Here is a 21,852-nt window from a genome sequence, read left to right as displayed (position 1 = left end):
ATTAGGAGTAAACGTGCCAGCACTGCCTGGGTGTAGCCGACTCTGAGACACATCATTCATTGTTACCCTTGACCCTGGTTTCCCCCCACCCCCTGGGTGTATCATAATTCATATTCTTCAATGGGACACATCCATAGCCAAGTCATCAAATACCCTCCAGTTAGAATTTTGCACGGCAGCAACTTTGGTCACCTAGTTACTATCTTTGAAAACATTTATGGAATGCAAGCTGCCCACTGCTCCCCCCTCCCTTTCTGTTGGCAACTCTAAAAAGACCATAGAAATATTTTATGAGTTGATCCATGATATGACTCAGTTGCTAAGCATCCAAATGTTGATCACGTAACCCGGGGAATGCTGCAATGGTTGTAAGTGTGAAAAACAGTCATAAGTCACTTTTTTCAGGGTTGTTGTAACTTTGAAAGCACTTAGACATATATGGCTTCATAGTACTTTACAGCCCTCTCTAAGCCATTTAGAGTCAGCATATTGCCCCCCAACAAATTGGGTCATTTCACTGACCTTGGAAGGATGGAAGGCTGAATCAACCTTGAGCCAGTGAGAATCAAACTGCTGGCAGTTGGCAGAATTAGCCTGCAATACTGCATTCTAACCACTGCGCCACCATGGCTCTTAATGTAAGTCGAAGTCTACCTGTCGTCATGCTGGCCACATGACCACACAAAAGTCTTCGGACAACACTGGCTCCTTCAGCTAAGAAACAGATGTGAGCATGGTCCTCTAGAGTCAGATACGACTGGGCAGGTGAATCCTTTACCTTTACCATGTCTGTGTCCATTATGTCTTCTTTTAGGACTCAACTCCCTGAAACTCTCCAAAGCCCAGTGGCTTTTCTGTGCTTTCCAAGCCCACAGCATTACTATAGTACTCCCTTGTTAACACAGATTTTGTGCAATGTTCATGCAACCATGGGATTGTAGAAGTATAATTAGAAGGACTATTCTCAAGGGTGGGATTCAGCCGGTTCGGGCAAACCAGATGTTAAATTTACATCTGGTTCACCAAAACGGTAGTTGAACTGACCGGCTGGCCCTGCCCACCCCGCCCCTCCCAGGAGTCTCCACGTGGCCTGTTTTGGATGCAGGTAAGTGCAGGGTCCACGTGGAGGCTCTGGGAGGGCAAAAAACAGACGTTCTGGTAGGCCACGTCCACCATGGCCACGCCCACCCAGCAACCGGGCAGAGAACCGGTTATTGGGATTTTTGAATCCCACCCGATCTCTTCTTGTAATGTTTTCAGAAGGTTGTCCTATGCAGCGCTGGTTCTACTAGACACTGACTGCTGGGTTCAAGAATCTTTGCCTTGAATGATTCCTCTCTCCCTGCCCAAAGATCAAAAGACAAGCTTACTGACTAATCTCCCTATTTAATTGATAAGCAATCACATGACGGGAGAGGAGGCATTGAAAACATTGCAAATCAAATGGATCTGGTTAGTAGGACTAAATACTCCGTAAACAAAGATCAGCTGGGCTTTGAACTGGGTTGCATTGCTACTTTTGATGGAGGGATCAATTTACTCTTCTTTGAGGTTCCCAAATGACATGAAAAGGGAGGGAGAAGTTGATGGATTTTGCTGAAATGTCTAAATCAACTTCTAGAATTAGAGATGTTTATCCATATTTATTAGTGACTAAAAACTCTTATGGACTTTTTTGGCGTAAAAATGGGGAAAATGAACGTGATTTATGATTTCAGGGATAGATTATAAAAGTCACTTTAGAGAAGTTAAACTACTGTGCATTTGATGTTATAACTGCTATGAATAATATTGGAATACTACTTCTTTATGACATCTTTCTTTCTTTCCCCTTTTTTCAACTTTTTTTCCTTTTTTTACACTTTTAGCGCTTTCTTTAATTTCTCTCTTTTCTTTCTTTCTTACTTTATATTAGTTTGTATTTATATTTTCATTCTTGTTTAACAATTTTAGTAAAAATTACCAAAATATTTTTCTTTCTCAGTTACAGAAGAAATATGAGAGAGGCAACGCAACATGGCGGATGGACACTTCCTCTCCATAATCATCTTGTCTTCTGGAATGTTCTGCTTCTTCTCTATTATTCCTGATGGGGGAAAATAACTTTCTGTCAACCTATTTCATAGTTCTTGAGTTATTTGTTATTTATTCCCTTAGATGGCATATGCAGGTAGCTCTTGACTTGCAACCATTCAGTTAGTACTTTTCAATAGCACTGAAAAAAAGTAACTAATGACCAGTTTGCACATTTACAACCATTGCAGTATCCGCACGGTCACATTATTCAAACTTTTGGCAACTCATATGGATTCATGACAGTTGTAGCATCTCAGGGTCGTGAGATCCCCAGTTGTGACCTTCCCAGCTGACTTTTAACAAGTAAAGTCAATAGAGGAAACTGGATTTACTTAACAGCTGTGTGATTCACTTAACAAATGCAATGATTCACTTAATAACTATGGCAAAAAAAGTTGTAAAATTGTAAAGCCAGGCACAACTCATTTAACACAACCACCTTCTTTACCAACAAAAATTCTGGTCCTAATTGTGGCCGTAAGTCAAGGGCTACCTCTAAATCCACAATGATCAACTGCCTCTTAGCTGGGGTTGGGATTAAAAACAACTCATTATACAGTTTATGCCCATAGTGCAAGGAATGGCAGCACTTGATCCACCCAATGTTGTGGAACTTTATCAGCAATAGCTAGCATGAGGTAGAGATGGTAGTCCAGCATCTGGAGCAGTGTTTCTCAAATTTGGCAACTTTTGCTAAAACTGCATCCAATTTTGGTCAAAAAAAAAAGATATTGAGACTTTGTGAAAAAGTGCAAAGGAGAGCAACTAAGATGATTAAAGGCCTGGGAAGTAAAACATAGGAAGAACGGTTGCAGGAATTGGGAATGGCTAGTCTAGAGAAAAGAAGGACTAGGGGGGACATGATAACAGCATTCCAGTATTTGATGGGCTGCCATAAAGATTAACTTATTTTCCAAAGCACCAGAAGACAAGACAAGAAACAATGGATGGAAACTAAGCAAGGAGAGGAGCAACCCGGGACTAAGGAGAACTTTCCTCACCGTGAGGACAATTAACCAGTGGAACAGCCTGCCTTCAGAAGTTGTAGGTGCTTCATCACTGGAGGCTTTTAAGAAGAGATTGGACAACCATTTGTCTGAAATGGTATAGGCCAGGGTCTCCTGTTGGATTAGAAGACCTCCAAGATCCCTTCCAGCTCTATTCTGATTAACTGAACTCTTAAGACATGTGGATTTCAACTCCTCAGAACTCCCCAGTCAGTTGAAGTCTATGTCTTAAAGCGGTCAAATTTGAGAAACATTGATCTGGATGATCACACATTGCCTATCGCTGCTACTGTCAGAAAGAAAGCAAATTTGGCCGAACTGGTCTGGACTTGGATGGGGAACTCATTGGAAATCACAGAACTGTACATTAGGCTGAGAAATTGGAGGGGAAAACTCTGAAAGAAGTGTTGGAAGAAATATCCTTCTGGGTTCAGTTCCAAGTGCGGAAAAAGACACGGAGGCTGTTTGAAAAGATGGTTTAATGGTGGACAGGACCACATGGCTTGGAGCTCCAAAGTGAAAAGGATGATCCCATGCTTCAAGGGGAAGGAAAAGGTCAAGAAGAAGGAGGAGGGCTGAAAGTGCCCGGTTTTATATCCTCTGTTGAGATTTGAATTTGAGCTTGTATTCTGATTGGTTGTCAGACTCCTATGGGACCATGCAGGGGCAACTCTGTAGGCTGTCCTGAGTTCCAGGTTTGGTTGAGCCTTGCTGGTGATGATGTAATGAAAAGGGCTTTGGGCAATTACTATAGCTTTACCTGGAGATCTTTGTTATGTAAAATATTCTGGCCCAGGCCATTAACGGCCCACCCATTAACAAAGCTGGGGGTGAGCTTCTACTTCTGAGGTGAGTTTCTGCTTCTAAGTTTCTACTCTTTTTAGGGGAAATATTCTGCCTTTTTAATATTTCCTAGGATATTTCAATTTTTCTAGGAGAGGGGTGGGTGCTAACCTCTTACAGAAGGAAACGACATACTGTGTTGCCAAGAAAATGATATAAATTTGTCCAGAGCTCCCATCTTTGTTTTTTATAAATGGCTCAAGGCAGCCAACATATTTTCTCACAACAACCCTGTGAGGTGGGCTGGGCTCAGAGTAACTAGCCCTTAGTCACCCAAGCCCGTTTTTCATGTCTAAGGTGGAACTAGAATTCCCAGGCTCCTTTTTTCTAATCGCTGCCAAACTGAAGGAGATTAAATGAATTTTTTGCCACAATTAAGTGAATCCCTGAAGCTGTAAAATTAGGAATACCGTCCATAAGTGAATCTGGCTTCCCCATGAAGTTTGTTTCTTAGAAGATCACAAAAAGTGATCCCATGATCCTGGACACTGCAACTGCTGCCAAGCATCTGAATCTTGATCCACGTGAGCACCGGCAAATGCAGCAATGGTCGTTAAGTGTGCAAAACGGCCATAACTCACTTTTTTCAATGCCTTGTAACTTCAAACGGTCACTACCTCAACTTACCTGGTCGTAAGTTGAAAGCTACCTGTATCGCGGTTTCTCATTGTCAAGAGGGGTGAACTTCAACTCCTAGCATTCTCGGGGATCCCTAGCCTGTACATCAGCTCTGCCCCTTTAAGGCGCTGCAAGGTTGGCCGCAAAACGCAAAGGATTTTTGCCCCCGGCCGGCCGCCGTCGGGCCCGATGGGCGAGGCTTCCGTGACAGGCGGGGTGAGAGGGCGGGGCCAGCGGCCGAGGGCGGCGTGTCAGGGGTCGGAGCGGCCGCCGAGGTGAAGTGCGGACCACGTGGGGCTGCGACGGGCTCGACTGGCCTTCCAGCGGCAGCGCAGCAGGGCCGGCAGCGAAGCGGGGCTAGCGGCAGCAGAGCGTGAGCGGCGGTGGCGGCCGGCCATGGTCATTAAGGCGGACGAGATGACTCCTGCGGGAGGAGCGGCGGCGGAACAGCCCAGCCAGAGCGCCGGCAAGGACCCGCCGAGGGAACCCGCAGGTGAGCGACAAGGCGGGCGGTGGAACCCGGGGTAGGAGGAGGAGGAGGATGAGGATCCGGGTTGTCGATCCGAGGAGAGCCTCCTGCTGTCCCCTGTCCCGTTTCACCTTCCCTACCTTCGGTCGGAGCGATCCCTCGCTTTGCTCCTGCGCCCGATCCTCACCTCGTCCCCACTCGGCGACGTAGCTATCCTGGAATAACTCCCTTTCCTCTCCTCGGTGTAGTCTTGCGGGGGCTGCGGGGGTCTTTTCTGCCACCCACCCACCCTATACGGCCTATGCATTCCTAGGGAGTTTCTTACCAGGTGGGGGGAATCCTAGCTTGCCGTCTTTGAGAGGGTCTTCCAGAGAGGAAGCCCTTGGGTAGGATTTGAAACATGGAAGTGGGGGGACGACGACTGTGGGAAGCAGGCAAACGGGCCTCTCGGCTCTCCCTTTCTCCTGCCTTGCATTTGGGAGGCAAGGATTCCTGGGGATCAGCTTCGGGATCATCTCCTCCTCTTCTGGCTAACCAGGCCTATATTTCTTCCCGGGCTGTCTTTTAACCTTGCTCCGAAGCCAACCAAGGTTGCCCTTTTTTTCTGGTAGAAGAGAGCCTTTTACTTTTGTGGGTAGAAAGATTGCAGGGCTGAGACTTGGAGAGGCTGCAGTCTGCCCACCCTTGGGGTGTGCAGGGTTGGAAGAGAAGCGAGATCTACTCCTGAGTAAATTCCCTTGGTCTGTTTGGGGGAAATGAGAGTGGTGGTTGGTAAACCTTCAAATCAGGTTTATTGAGCTGTTCAATCCTTATATATTTTGCAGGCTGCACGTGAAGCAATAGTAAGTACAGTAACTTTAACCTAAAAAACAAATTCAAGAGATTGTGCAAAGGGAAGAATAGTTTGCTCTTACTGGGGCCAGCCTGACCACCCCCAATCCTCAAAAACACATTAACCCAGACTTCTATTCAGCAGATTTACTAAGTTTTCCATTTCACTCAGGTGTAAGCCTTAAAAAACATGCTCTCCTAGGTTTAACCCATGGTGTAAGTTGGTTAGGGTGCAAGTGAAGGCTTAAGGGTATTTCTGATATATCTGCTTATCTCCATGGCCAGAGACTTTTGGAGTAGGGTGGCCATAACGAGTAATATTAATGATACCTGTGATTTTTTATTTTATTTTTGCAGGTAGGATAATGTTGCTTTGTTGTGTGTGCTTTATCTGCGTTTCAAAGTGATAAATGAGCCTGCATGTTTTAAGAACTTAAGAGTGGATTAATTTGGGGGCCTGGAGTTCCCTGTGATCAATCCTTTTTATTCTTCCTTCATATATGGAGGAGAGTGAGGGAAGAAGTAGGGCTTACCTGAGCTGTACAACTCCCCCTTTTACCTACATTACAAATAGTTTTTGTGTATTGCCCTTCTTGTGTGTGGGTTTATTCTTGCATGATTTTTTCTGGGGATAATCCCACTTTTACTGGTTACTATCAAATAGTCATGTGGTGTGTATAACATATATGTACATATATGTATCCAGAACATAGGTACATATATGTATCCACGGTCTTGAAGGTAGTGACCTTTATCCTGCTTCCACTCCCCCCACTCCTCGCATGGCTTCCAGGAGGCCAGTTCTGTTCTGTAAATGTTGTGACCCCTATGTAACCTTCTGGATAAAGAGCTTTCCTAGGACTCTGGGCTTGCAAAGGCCTAGCCCTGCTGAAACGGCTAACCTGCGTTTAATGTCCTCCAGATGCATCGGATCTCACAAACCCTTGACCGTGCTGGCCTGAGGGATTATGGGAGTTGAAGTCCAAAACATAAAGGCCTCTTGGTTGCATGCTTCTAATCTTAGTTGTGGTTTTAATGCTACTCGGTGAAAGAATATACAATTTCTTCCACAAAGAAATGAACGATTGAGGATTTTAGCTCTCCTTTCCTCATAAAATGCTGGTTTGAATAATTTTTATCAATTTCTGTTCTTTGAATACCTCCAGACGCAATTTGAGTCTGCTTTTTCAGGACACAGGCTCCTTACTACAGAACTAGGCCTCTGTTATGCAGAGTTCTTCTCCCACTGTACATAATTTGCAGGGGAATTCATGGTCTCCTATTCCCCAAAATGCTGTATGTATGTATGTATGTATGTATGTATGTATGTATGTATATGTATATATATGTGTGTGTTTGGGTATTTTCCCACGTCATTGTAGTTGTGCTTTTAAAGTTGTAGCAACGTTTCAGCAGAATCTCATTCTCATTCTCAGCCTGATGATGGCAGATGAGATTCTGCCGAAACGTTGCTACAACTTTAAAAGCACAACTACAATGATGTGGGAAAATACCCAACAAAGCTGAATACATACGTGTGTGTGTGTGTATATATACACACACACACACACACACATACATATGTAGGTAGCAAGCTGTTAGCAAGGTAATGTGGAGGTGCTAGGTGCTGCTTGATATTCTTTGTACTAGCCCTTCCCTACCTGGTGCTTTCCAAATGAGTTGTGCCTACAATTGTAGAATTCCTCACCAACTATAGGTAGTCTTCAACTTGATCACAATTGAGCACAAAATTTCAGTTGCTAAGCAAGGCAGTTTGTGAGTTGCACCCGTTTTTGATCTTTTTCCCAGTCATTAAATGAATCATGTGGTCTTTAAGCATTGATTTTGCTTGTTGGAAGTAGGCTTGGAAAGTGATCGTGTGACCACGGGGAAGTAACTTTTTCCAGTGTTGTAACTTCAGTCGCTTAGCAAATGGTTGTAAGTCAAGGACTACCTGTATATAATCTAAATGCATTTAGAGTACATCAGTAAACAAAAGTTTACAACACTGGAGGAAGGCAGTGTTATTTTGAAAGTGCTGTTTAGAAACTGTACATTTGGTCTGTTGCTATCTGACATAATAGTGCATTCTTGTAACTTATAAGAAACTATAACAAGGGGATACTCCTTCAAATGGTAAGACTTTCTTATCAAATCTGCTTCTCTCTGGTTCCCCACTGACATTTCCTTTCTTGATCTGAATATCTCCCTTTTTTCTTAGAGATTAGGAGAGAAGGTCCATTTGACCAACTTCCTTTTAAGATATGTCTTATTGCATGATTATCTTCACATGCTGTCCTAAACCACAATTTGCATAAGCATGGTTCATTTAATAAACCAAGGTTGGCTGGGTTCACACATACTATGTCATAAAGCGTGGATCACAAGCCTCAAGGAATGGACTGCAAAACATGCTACTGAATGTCCCCAAAATACGTTATAACTTAAGACACTCAGCCTCTGTGGGGGATTATGTAGAATTTTTTTCTCATTATTTCATATGCAAACATTCTGCACTCTAATCTCCTTTAAAGGGATATCTAGTCTTTGGATATGGTTTGCTATCAAAACCAAAGATCTACCGAGCATCCAATTTCCTGTAATGGCTAACCAGAATGGAAAATTGCAGAGAAAAATGGGAAAGTAGAAAGTGTAATATCTTGAGATAAGACTGTCTTGGTATGTGGAGGTTCTGCTTGAATTGGTATCAATGCTACATATGCAGCATATAAAAGACAGAGCTTGATTTATCTATTGGATCTTGGGAGATGATAAAATAGAGCTTGATGTATTTGAAGAATGTTTTGTTTGTTTGTTTTTGCATAGTCAGCTTACCAGTAGCGTTCAGCTTTTGTATTTGAAGGAATTCCTAGGCCCAGAATTCATTAAGGAAGCAAACACATAAAGGTAGTCCTCGGCTTATGACTACAATTGAGCCCAAAATTTCTGTTGCTAAGCAAGACATTTGTTAAATGAGTTGTGCCCCACTTTACAGTCTTCCATGCCATCATTGTTAAGTGAATCACTGCAGTTCTTAAGTTGGTACATGGTTGTTAAGTGAATCAGGCTTCCCCATTGACTCTGTCAGAAAGTTGCAAAAGATGGGTCATAGGGCCCCAGGACACCGCAACCGCCGTAAATGTGAACCAGTTGCCAAGCATCTGAATTTTGATCACATGACCAAGGGGATGCTGCAATGGTCATAAGTATGAAAACCGGGTAGAAGTCACTTTTTTTCTGTGCCATTGTAACTTGGAACTGTCACTAAATGAATGGTTGTAAGTCAAGGACTACCTATATTGTGGTAAAACATTAAATATCAGTCAAGCAAAGTGAATATATATTGTTTGTCCCCTTCTTGGTTCTTTCACTTGCTTTGTCAGCTCCTTTCCTCTCTATATCTCTATGGCAAGGGTCTTCAAACTTGGCAAGTTTAAGACTTGTGGACTTCAACTCCCAGAATTTCTGAACTAACATGACTGGAGGAGGAATTCTGGGAATTGAAGTCCACAAGTCTTAAAGCTGTCAAGTTTGAAGGCCCCTGTTCTATGGATTGATTGGAGCAATGTTTCTCAGCAACGTTAAGATGTGGGAACTTCAACTCCCAGAATCCTCCAGCAAGCATGCTGGCTGAGGAATTCTGGGAGATGAAGTCCACATATCTTAAGTTTTCAAGGTTGAGAAATACTGGAATAGAAATTTGACTGGCACATAAAAATAAACTCAGTATATGCTGAGAAATCGCAACCTAACTGTAGATTTCTGTTGATACATCATACCCGGAAGAGTTGAAATCTAGAAGCTAAGAATATTGAGTTGTAAAATATAATTTATTCAGTGACCCCCATTTGTACATCACTGTAAGCTAAAACAGCTACATTATTTACATGATTAATGTAGTTCATTTGGTTGTAGCTTCTTGTATTGCATATGACTCAATTAATTTGGTGCTTCCACTCCCCATGAACCAGGGTTATAACCAACCTTGGTGTAGCATGTATCATACTTAAGTCTTAATACTCAGACTGAGATAATGAGGAAATATTCTCCGTATTTGCATGCTTGAAATAATTCTACCTTTATGGGAAGGGAATAAGAAGGGCTATAATATTCACCCACAGAAATCATGTTGCCTCTCTTCACCATCTCCACTCAAACTTTCCCAAGTTGTTTTTATTATTATTATTATGAACATTACAAAACACCTTAAACTCTGTAACATTTGAGGAAAACAGGTCATCTGTCTCCTTAATTACCTTTGGCATTTTCAATCTACACTAAAATGGCTGGATCAGATGCAATGGGACTGCTTTGTGCATAAAAATGTATAAAACATCCTTCCGGTTCTCATAAATCTCTCTTTCGCAACTTACAAATTTACAAAATATCTCTTCGGCTCGGAGGGAAAGGGTGGGTGGAATAAAACTGAGCATAGAGCTCACCATTTAGTACTGAGTGTTTTTTTAAAAGTTTTCCAAAGACTGGTGATATGGGAAGATATTAATCACTGTAGGGCACCCTGGTGAAAACAGTATAAAATTTATTTGGGAAAGGCTTGGGGGGTGGGGGAGGAAGGAAAGGCCTGAAATTGGCACATCGGGAGTGTTATATTAACTCCACGTGTTGGGGCAGAGATGAACAGTTTCTGGGTTAGTTTTTCTTCTTGGTGTGTTTGTTAGGCAGCGCGTTAGTGTCTTAGGTTGCATGGTCTAAGGGCGCATTCTTTCATGCCTGTAACACTGGAAAAGCAAGCTACCTCTTCTGGTTCTCTACTAAAATGGATTACAGCCTCTTTTATAGATCTCTATAAATTCCGCCTTCCACACTGCTTTTTGCAAGGAGTTAACGCTAACTGACTCCCCTTTCTCTCAGCCAATCATTTATGATCCTGGGAAGTTTTGAAAGCAGGAGAAAGTGTTAAGAAGGCGTTGGCCTCTTTCTGCTGCCAAGACTTAATCGGGCACCCTCTTCCCCTCCCTTTTTTTCAACAAGAGAGCTGGGAAGGTGGCAGGAAGAGCCAGACACTTACCTGTTGGATGTTGGCTACACTAAATTAATCCTGGCGAAGAACAAATGGTGCTAATGTTCACAGGCTGCTCCCTACTATCGTAGCCTTAGTTTTTGGCTTAATCTAGTTTAATAAACCCCGTGGTGAAGCTTATATGTCATGGCTTAACAACGGTAAATTGCATGAGCCAAGAGTTTGCGGTTTCAGGAATACAGGTAGTCCTTGACTTGTAAGGATTCATTTAGTGACTGTTCAAAATTAAAACGGCACTGAAAAAAGTGACTTATGACTGTTTTTCACACGACCGTTGTAGCATCCCCACGGTCACGTGATCAAAACTCATGTATTTATGACGGTTGCAGTGTCCCGGTGTTATTTGATCAACTTTTGTAGCCTTCCCAGCCAGCTTCCAACAAGCAAAGGCAATCTGGTTAGCCAGATTCATTGAACAACCGCATGATTCACTTAACAACTGTGTCAAAAAAAAAATTAAGTTGGGGCAAAGCTCACTTAACCATTGTCTTAGCAATGAAAATTTTGGGCTCGGTTGTGGGTCGTAAGTCAATGTTGTAAATTGAACAAAGTACGGTTTATCGCAATGTACAGGTGGCCTTTGACTTACGACCACAATTGAGCCCCAAATTTCTGTTGTTTAGTGAAACATTTGTTAAGTGAGTTTTGCCCCATTTTACGACTTTTCTTGCCACAGTTGTGAAGTGAATCACTGCAATTGATGAGATAGAAATGCAGTAAAGTAAATCTTGCTTCCCCATTGACTTTGCTTGTCAGAAAGTTGCAAAGGCTGATGACATGACCTTGGGACAGAGCGTTGGTCATAAGTATCAACCAGTTGCCAAGAATCTGAATTTGGATCACATGATCATGGGGATTCTACAGAGTGTGAAAAATGGTCATAAGCCACCACTTTCAGTGCCATTGTAACTTTAAACCAGGGGTCGCCAACCACCAAACTCATAATTTTAAATCCCGGGGACCACTAATATGAATTTTGACTGACGGTGGCTTGCTGACGTGGTGGGAGAGAGAGAGAGATCTGATCTAACTTCCCTCCCTCCCTCCCTCCCTCTTTCTCTCTTTGTCTTTCTCTCTCTCTCTCTCTCTCACACACACACACAGAGGCAGGAGTGGGATTCAAATTTCTTAATAACCGGTTCTATGGGCGTGGCCTAATTTGTGGGTGTAGCTTGGTGGTCATGTGACTGGCTGGGCATGGCTTGTATATAAATATTATAAATATATAAATATTGAATTTTTTATAAAAAAAGCAACTTTTACCCAAAATCAGGCAAAGCAGGCAGGCAGATTGAGTTGCTCGCAGAATCACAGATTCATTCAGAGATCTTTGAGATCGGCTACCTGAGCCTATCATATAAAATTTGCTTGCAAGCAAACCCATAAAATTTGCTTGCAAGCAAACTCACAAAATCAACTCACAACACACCATGTATGTAAATATTGAATTTTTTTATAAAAAAAGAGCAACTTTTACCCAAAATCAGGCAAAGCAGGCAGGCAGATTGAGTTGCTCACAGAATCACAGATTCATTTAGAGATCTGTGTTTCTGCCATCGGCTAGCTGAGTCTCCACTACTTCAATCCCAAGGAAGGTTCAGCTCTGATTAAAAGCAGAGCCAAAGATCTAAAGATTACCGTATTTATCGGCGTATAACACGCACAGGCGTATAACACGCATCTTCATTTTAAGAGGGAAATTTCAGGAAAGCGCCCGTTTCACCCCCACTCCCACCCCCGCAGCGCTTCAATCCACAGTGTCCCATTCTGCCTGCCTGCCTGCCTGCCTTAGTTTCTGGTTGTTTGGGAGCAGCTTCGGCTGAGAATAATAACTATTCGCCTCTTTTACTCAGCCGAAGCTGTTCCGATTCAACCATTAACGAAGGCAGGCAGGCAGGCAGAACGGAGCACTGCGGGCGGGCGGGCGGGCGGGTGGGGTGGGGAGAAACGGGCGCTTCAGGGAAGCTGCGGCGACAGGAAAAGCCCCCCGCTTCTTTGAAGCAGTTTCTTCCTGTGCTGGTGGAGGAGCGAGAGAGCGACTGAGAGAGCTGACCCAGAGAGAAGGACAGGCTTCGGTTGCTTCCTCCCTCCCCTTCTTTCATTTGTGTCCTTGATCCCCGATCCCAGCAGCATTCACCGAAGGCTTCTTAACATATATCGGCGTATAACACGCATACATCATTTGCCCCCTATTTTCAGGGGGAAAAAAGTGCGTGTTATACGCCGATAAATACGGTAGCTAGAAAGCAAGAAATCCAATGGTTTCTTGCTTTCTAGCTAATCTAAATCTCCTGGCACAGCAGAACAGATGATGGTTGGGGGGGGGGGGAGGAAAAATAGCAATTTAGCAGGCAAGTTTGCCAGGTAAGGAGTGAGTGGGCGGGGAGGGTTCCCGCAGGCCATGTGGGTGGCGCAGCCTTGTGTCCCCCGCAGCCTGGATTAATTGCTTTGGGGGGTGCTCTGGGGGTGACATTTTTATGCGGACCACCAAAATTTTCTCGCAGACCACCAGTGGGCCATGGCCCACCAGCTGGCGACCACTGCTTTAAACTGTCACTAAACAAGCTGTTGTAAGTCAAGGACTACCTGTATAGAAAATAAAGCTACCCTAGATTGTTTTCAAAAAGCTTATACAAGTAGTCCTTGCTTATCAGTTGGTTACTCTAGAACTACTTATGACCCATTTGGGGAAGTTACAATGGCTGCAAGCAATCGCATAATTGCATTTTGGGTATTTGGCATCATTTATGGCCGTTTGCAGCATCCCATAATTTTTATGGGTGTTTTTTTTGCTAAGTTTCTGGCCTTTTACTTCTAATTTCTGTCAAAAAAAAATGCCCATTGGGGAAAATGGACTGGCTTTGTGGTATTCACTTAATGTGCACTGCAAAAAAAAAACCACAGTAAAATCTGAGCATGGAATGATCCACTTAATGGCCACCTTGATTTATGACTGTAATTCTGGGCTCAATTCTAGTCATAATTCACAGACTACTTGTGGTGCATGCAGTTATCACAGGCCTGTCTCATGGAAGACAAACAAACTGATTGCTCTTCTTCAACATTAGGTGAAGAGCAGATTATACGTTTTAACTATACATATAGTTAAAAAGAGGTAGATTCAACACCATGAAGGCTTTCTATGGAAGTTCTTAACAGAATAAAAAACTCAGACTGTTCAAATGTAATCATTTGATTAAAATCTCCCAAGTTCTCTTCACCTTTGCCCATCTTCCATATCACAGCACATTTTACACATAATACTATGATCTCCATTTATCTTGACTGTTTGTCCAACATACACCTGGCTTGATTTAATGATGTACTAAAAGTGCATCAAGGGAAAACTCAACTTATTAGGAATGAGATAGAGGTACTGACCGTGGCATTAAATTGTAATAGTGCAAACAGAAACAAATTATGTCTGTTGCACAGGCTCAATGTGTACATATATAGGCAGTCCTCGACTTACAACAATTCATTTAGTGCCCATTCAGTGACGATAACACTGAAAAATGAGATGTATGGCCATTTTGCACACTTGCAGCATCTCCATGGTCACATGATCAAAATTTGGATGCTTGGCAACTGGTTCATATATATGACGGCTGCAGCGCCCAGGGTCATGTGATCCCTTTTTGCAACCTACTGACAAGCAAAGTCAATGGGGAAGCCAGGTTACTAACTTAACAACTGCAATGATTAACTTATCAACTGTGGTAAGAAAAGTCCTAAAATGGGGTAAAGCTCATTTAACAAATGTCTCACTTAGCAACATAAATTTTGGGCCCAATTGTCATAAGTCGAGGACTACCTATATTAAGACATTAGCAAAAAATTTGTAGCGTTCTGCATACATTTCAATATCTATTGCTTTACAGTAAATAACACAGTTGTTACTACAGAGAGCACTCATGCCATGGAAGTCAAGAAGTTGTGGTGAGTTGATCTTTCATATGTCATAAATAAGAATAGTCAAAGCTGAAAAGATGCATGGTTTTACAGTCCATTCTTGCAGGAATAGCCATTTTTTAAAACTTTGACTTATGGGTGGCCCTCGACTTACCACAACTGGGACCAAAATTTCTGTTTCTAAGCAAGATGAGCTGTGCCTGATTTTACAACCTTTTTGGCCACAGTTGTGAAGTGAACCATGAAGTTGTCACGCAAATTTGTGAATTTGACACTGTGAATGTTCCAACACTGGAAGTCTCTGAGAAGAGATTGGACAAGTATTTGTCTGAAATTGTGTAGGGATTCCTACTTGAGCAGAAGGGGTTGAACTAGAAGACCTCCAAGGTCCCTTCCAACTCATTCTATTCTAAATCCAGCTTCCCCATCAGCTTTGTTTATTGGAAGCAGGCTGGGAAGATCGCAAATGGCAATAAGATGACTCTGGGCACCTGTGATAGTTACCAGTCCAAGGACTGTTGCAAGTCAGTTTTCAGTGCTGTTATAAACTTGGAATGGTCCATATAAATGAATGATTGTAAATCAAGGACTAATGTACTTTGGTTTAGTGCAGGGCTGTCAAACTCCTGGCCCATGGGCTGGATGCGTCACATGCTGGCCACGCACCCCACCCAGTTTAGTCCTCATATGTCATGTGACACAGCCATGACAATGTGAGTTTGACATCCCTGATTTAGTGTAATGATAAGGAATGTAGGATGCTTTTTAATCTAGGATGTTGTATAAACCCACATTCAGTAAACCATTATTAACATAAATTTGCTTAGTACACTTTGGAAAACCAAGTCTTTATGTAAATTTGAGGGTATCTTTTACTCTATACCAGGGGCGTCAAACTCACGTCACGGCAGCATCCCGTGACATATCGGCACTGTTTTTTCCCCTTCGCTAAACTGGGCAGGGTTGTAGCCAGCATGTGACGCATCTGGCCCACGGGCCGGGAGTTTGACAGCCCTGCTCACAATGCAAGATACAAGTGTTATAAATAATACCAGATTATTAGAGTTAAAAGTATAGGATGAAGGCAGTCTTTAAGTTAATGACCTGGCTAAGACGTATAAGTTTATCTTCCATTTAAACAATCTCTTTCCTATTGGATCAGGATATTAACATGTTCAAGAACATGTGAACTGAATCTATTCAGAAGAAAACTAACAGAGAAAAATGTGTGTGTGTGTGTTTATGTATGTGTGTGTGTGTCCTATATCTACTTATTTATAAACCGAATCTAGCTGGCTTTAACAGGGATTGCAGGTCCTAACAGCTACTTGGAAATAATCTTTTTATTTAAAACACTGACCTTTATATGACATTTCTTCTCCCCCCGCCCCCCCCAAAAATGCTAATATGCCCCCATCTTATCTCCTTCCACCTATGGAATATAATTCTCTGTCCATTTGACAATTTCTTCCTTAAACAAATCTCTGTTTTCTTCTTGCTGGTCTTTCTAATCGTAGAAATCTTTCACAACCTATTATTATTTATTCTGCTTTTATCTTATTCTCACTGGCTTTTGAAACAACACTAGAGACTTTGATCACAATTGGAACCAGCAATTTCCATCGCTAAGCAAGAGGGTTAAAGTGAAAAGGCAAAAAATTGCTAATCCCTGTTCTTATACAATCTGCCAGTGGGCATGGCTAAAACTGGTTGCGAATGATCAGAACAAAAACATAAGCAAAAGGACCCACACAGTCTTCTATCTCTGCAAAACCACCTGCTAGTGACTGCCAGGGTAAGTTCAGATTACTGTTACTGATGGGTTTTAGAGGGATTTGGGTCTTATGTCTGAGCAACATCGGTTCTTCACGCCAGCACAGCTTATCCATGAAAGAGCCCCCGGCTGGCCTCTCAGATCAGCGTAAAGCTGAGCCACACGAATCCTGCACTAGATCTAAAAAAAAGTTACAGGGTCAGACCTGGTTAACGCTGGGATGGGAGACCATCAGGAAATCCCACTGCCGTAGCTTAGTTTGGGAAGCCATAAAAATGTCCTGGAAGAAGACTTAAGTACTTTGGTACTGTCACCAAGAAAACAACATGAATGTGACCAGGAATCCAGACAGACACAAGCAGGCAGGCCTTTATAAAACTGTGTTTTATCAAAAGAATGTAATATTTTCCATTTTGATCTAGAAAAAAAAAAGAGATAAAATCAGGCATGAGGACTCACTTTCTGGCTATCATGAGTTTTGACCAACATTGCAGGTTTAATTAAGGTCATAAGTCAAGGTCTACCTATAAATACATATCGCAGTTTAGCCAGCATCAGCATCCCAGAATTTTTTTAAAAATATTTAATTTTTTAATTATTGAAGGAAAACCCGGAACTCTCAGATTCGGGTTAATGTCAGCATTCCAGAAAAATAAACTCCAACACCAAAACTCCGAGGCAAGCATTTTCTCAAAGTACCATTTTATTAGAGCTGTCTTACTGGCACATCTGGGAAAGCCCAAATCTGAGAGTTCTGGGTTTTCCTTCAATAATTAAAAAATTCAAAATCCATCCCCTGCATCCATCATTCCATCACATGCCCCAATCACCCTCCACCCCAACTTGAGACATCCCTTAAACCTCATCCAGGTGCAGGAATAACATGACCTTGACTGTAAAGAAGAATGCTGTTATGTCTAACTACATACACTCCATGAAATCCCCCCCTCCCAATTTCCCAAGCACAAGAATGTGGCATCGTAGAAACTTCTGATGCTAATATGGCTTCCAAAGCTGACATCCAGCTCTGTTGAAGAATTAACACTTGCATGAAATGTTAAGCCTGTTTAATTTAGACCTTGGATTGGGGGATTGGTTTTCCTTTTATCCTGATGTACCAACCCAGCCTATCTGGTCAGTTGTATGAATCAATGCTTTGTGATCATTGCAGAAAATCCATCAGCTTGGCAAGCAAAGATGAGGATATAGTGTGATCACCACAAAACCCTCTGGACTGCATACTGTTCTTGCCTGGGTTCCTGACTTGGTCCATGAATGAATCCTATTTGTGAACTCACCCAGTTGTGTCTTCTTCAGGAAACCCGACTAAGCAAACCATGACTTTCTTGTTGTTGTTGTTTTTTTGAAAATGTTTGACTTCTCCTCCAAGAAGCTTCTTCAGCTCTGACAGGATAGTGGGGAATGGTAGGATTTATATTCCTTGCAGACAGCTGGTCATTTGCATTCTTTTTGAGGGTACTTGAAGCACTTGGACGCTTAGTGACCCTCAAAAAGGATGCAAAAGACTAGCTGTCTGCAAGGAATATAAATCTTTCCTTTCCCACTATCCTGTCAGAGCTGAAGAAGCTTCATGGATGAGAAGTGAAACATCTTCAGAAGAAAAAACAAGAAAGTCCAGGTGCCTCCTGAAAAAGCACCTTTGGGACGACCATGACCTGGATGACTGAGAATCTCTATATAATTTGTTAGGACTTTACCTGGTCTATCTGTCACTCTCCAAGTAACAGCCTATCTCATAGTAATCCTGTGTACAAGTAGTCTTCGACTTACAACCATTTGTTTAGTGACCATTCAGAGTTGCAATGGCACTGAAAGTGACTTATGACCATTGTTCACGCTTATCACCGTTGCTGTCTTCCCGTAGTCATGTGATCAAAATTCAGATGCTTGGCAACTGGCACATATTTATGACGGTTGCTGTGTCCCGGTAGTCATGTGATCAACTTTTGTGACATGCTGACAAGCAAAGTCAATGGGGAAGCCAATTTCACTTTACAACTGTGCTTACTTAACAAGTGCAGTGATTCACTTAACAACTGTGGCAAGAAAAGTCGTAAAAAGGAGCACAACTCATTTAACATCTGTCTTGCCTAGCAATAGAAATTTGGGGCTCAATTGTGGTCATAAGTCGAGGATTACCCGTAATTAGAACTGTGTTTCTCCCCAGTCTGTTCATTTGGGAGACTTCACTTTGTACAGCTACCTACAGATTGACATGTGTATTCGTTTGCAAAAAATAAATGCAATTCCCTTGGTGTATTTTTCTTCAGAAGTGGAGGGAAAATCCCTTAGACTTCCAACAGATGTGGATGTGAATTAACCCAGAGACCAGGAGACAGTTGAGATGTTCAGACTCCTTTCCTTATCTTATTGTGCACACAGTTGAGGAAGAAAATCTTTGTCCATTCCCGGAAAGGTAATCCTAACACAAGGAGTCCCTGGCAGATGTTTTGAAAAATAACCTCCGGAATTTCGAACCGATTAGGAAAGTGTTTTAATGAATTTTCACGACATTGCTGGGATTAGAGGGAAGAGAGACATTGAGGATTGCAAGTAATGAACAGAAGAGAATAAGATGGGTAGTCCTTGGTACATTTCGTGACTGTACAAAGTTAAAACAGAAGTGGAAAAAAGTGACTTATGACCATTTTTCACTTACAACCTTTGTAGCATCCCCTTGGTCAAAATTCAGATGCTTGGCGACTGACTCATTCATACTTTTGACCGTAATGTAAATCCAGGCTTTGGTGGGCACAAATCAATGAGTTAAGGCTGGGTTCAAAGACCAGTTTTTTTCTGCAAAGGCAGCCCTTGGGCCCAATGATGGGGGAACTGCAATACATGTGTATTTGGCATTGGGTAAGACAGGTGGGGAGGGGGAGAAGATTGTCTGAAGTTTGATGGGTATATAAGTGTATGGAGATTCTCAATCATCCAGGTCATGGTTGTCCCAAAGGTGCTTTTTCAAGAGGCAACTGGACTTCCTGAGTTGTTGATGTTGTTTTTAAGACGTTTGGCTTCTCATCTAAGAAGCTTCTTCAGCTGTGACTGAAGGGTGGGGAATGGAATATAAATATAAATGGAATATAAATCCTTCCGTTCCCCACCAGTCAGAGCGTCTATGGAGATTCCCAGGTCATGGTTGTCCCAAAGGTGTTTTTTTTTTCAGGAGGCAACTGGACTTTCTGGGTTTTCTTTGAAGACTTTCTGAGTTTTCTTTGAAGAAGTTTGGCTTCTCATCCAAGAAAAGCTTCTTCAGCTCTGACTGGACGGTGGGGAATGGATTTCTGTTCCATATTATGTTTATATTCCATTCCCCACCGTCCAGTCAGAGCTGAGGAAGCTTCTTGGATGAGAAGTGAAACGTCTTCAAAGGAAAACCAAAAAGTCCAGTTACCTCTTGAGGGGGGGGGGGGAAAGCACGTTTGGGTTCTGTGAGTATACCTTGCCTGCTTGGGGGGGAAGGGAAGGAATAGCACGTGTCAGCTGGCCCTGTGTGCAAATTACAACGGCCCGACCGCGAGGCGGGTTTCTTCTCCTCCTCCTCTCTTTTCCCCCCTCCCCTCCCGTCTCCTTTCCGCCACCTCCTCCACCCTCAAGGTCACCTTCACAGGAGTGCAAGTCCGGCGCAGCCAATCCGGACGGAGTGGGCGGGCTTAATGAAGATCGCAGGGTTCCTTTAGGAAGGTGTCCTTTAGTACCTTTTAGCGAGGGGTGGGTGGGAGGGGCGACGGGTGGAAGGAAGGATCCCCAGCCCGACCCGTCTCGTCATCGTTCAAATAGATGTAACTCTCCTTCCCCCCTCCCCCGTCCACGACGCGCGTCCTAAAAACCGGCCCTGGGTTTGGCGAAGTGGAAGCGTGCGGGGGAATCCCGATGCCCTTGGGCGCGCGCCCGGTCTGGAGCAGGGAGGGGGCGGGGCAGATATGCCTCCTTTCCTCCCTCCTTCCCTTCCTGCCCCGCGCACGTGGCCGCTTCTCTGTCAGCGAAGATTCCACCCTTGGCAACAGCGGCTCCGCCCCGGCGTTGCCCCGAGAGAGATTTAAAGCGACAGGCACCATTTTATTTTATTTTATTTTATTTTTTTATTTTATTTTATTTATTTCATTTTCTTCTTAGAACAATTAATCCGTGGAACTTCCTCCAGAAGTTGTGAATGCTCCAACACTGGAAGTTTTTTAAAAAGATGTTGGATAACCATTTGTCTGAAATGGTATAGGGTTTCCTGCCTAGGCAGGGGGTTGGACTAGAAGACCTCCAAGGTCCCTTCCAACTCTGTTATTCTATTCTATTTTTCCTTCTTGCATTATGCGGGCATCCAAGTCACCGCAACAGTAGGCAAAGGATGCGCTCTTACCTTCTGGCTAGTTTAAAGGCATGAGTGGTTGCCCTGAAACTGTGGGGCATTATGGAGCTTACGAAGATGCCTCTCTACCCTGGATGCCTTTGCCATTGCAGGTGGTCCTCGACTTACAACAGTTTATTTAGTGAACATTCAAGAGCATAGCAACTGACATTTGGGGCTCCATTGTGGTTGTAAGTCGAGGACTACCTGCATTATGAAGCAGTTGATACATAACCGCCTTGATAAAGAGTGTTGTGATAAAATGAAAGGTAATGTAGCTGTATTTATGTGTGCCACGTTCACTTGGGGGAAGCAATTCTTTTAAATTTAAACAGGAAAAAAAGAGGGCTGAGTTATATCATGCTGCAGAGCCAGGCCACCACCTTAGTTTATATTTCCAAGAATGTCCAAATATAACAAAGTTAACAAGATGCTCTTCCCCTTCTCCACACGCTGCTGCTTGAAACATAAATCTGATTTATGACTCGAAGGACTGGGATTGTTTTTCTGCTTTGTGCATGAACGTTTCCCTATTTCACCTTTGTTTTTGGAATTAGCCTGCTTTAATTATTAAATTAGAAGTTTTGGATGGAAAGGCACTGCAGGAATGGAATCACCTACTGCAGGAAGGAAGTCCAGTACAGGCAGTCTTCACTTAACTACCAGTTGCTATGTTTCAAGTTATGACCGACCTCTCCAGAACAACTTATGTTTGAGTTCTTGAGTTCTGCGGTGCCTCCCCATCACATGATCGTATTTTGAGTGCTTGGCAACCAGGTAGCATTTATACCATTTGCAGTGTCCCACAGTCACACAATTGTGATTTTTCTTTTGCCAGTTTCTAACATTTACTTCCAGTTTCTGGCAAAAAAAAATGCCCATTGAGTATAAAAACAGCTTTGTTTAACGACTTTG

At 42.9% G+C, this 21,852-nt stretch overlaps 1 protein-coding gene and 1 long non-coding RNA gene across 4 annotated transcripts in view; one reads left to right on the top strand and one right to left on the bottom strand.

The window, feature by feature from the left end:
* LOC148132679 (uncharacterized) overlaps positions 1–4,709 on the bottom strand; it is a 32,411-nt gene extending 27,702 nt beyond the window's left edge. For both annotated transcript variants that reach the window (XR_015747978.1, XR_015747979.1), the window contains exon 1: positions 4,554–4,709. This is a non-coding gene — a long non-coding RNA (uncharacterized LOC148132679). The remainder of the gene's footprint in view (positions 1–4,553) is intronic.
* A 63-nt stretch (positions 4,710–4,772) lies between these two features.
* The window catches only part of CLUH (CLUH binding protein of NUMT mRNA), a 94,669-nt gene continuing 77,589 nt past the window's right edge, over positions 4,773–21,852 (top strand). The window contains exon 1 of one of the 2 annotated variants that reach the window (XM_087957316.1): positions 4,773–5,037. In XM_087957316.1, the coding sequence (XP_087813442.1) occupies positions 4,941–5,037 (97 nt within the window). In that variant the 5' untranslated portion in view covers positions 4,773–4,940. Of the gene's footprint in view, positions 5,038–14,769; positions 14,825–21,852 lie in introns of those variants that run through there. The other variant, XM_087957322.1, reaches the window with a different exon arrangement.

This window comes from Notechis scutatus, chromosome 1 (assembly GCF_049901735.1).
Source record: "Notechis scutatus isolate UNSWTSFEM ecotype Mainland chromosome 1, rNotScu1.2, whole genome shotgun sequence".
NCBI classification, from domain to species: domain Eukaryota; kingdom Metazoa; phylum Chordata; class Lepidosauria; order Squamata; family Elapidae; genus Notechis; species Notechis scutatus.
The sequence above is the reverse complement of the archived record's forward strand: the minus strand, read 5'-3'. Positions and strand labels throughout refer to the sequence as shown.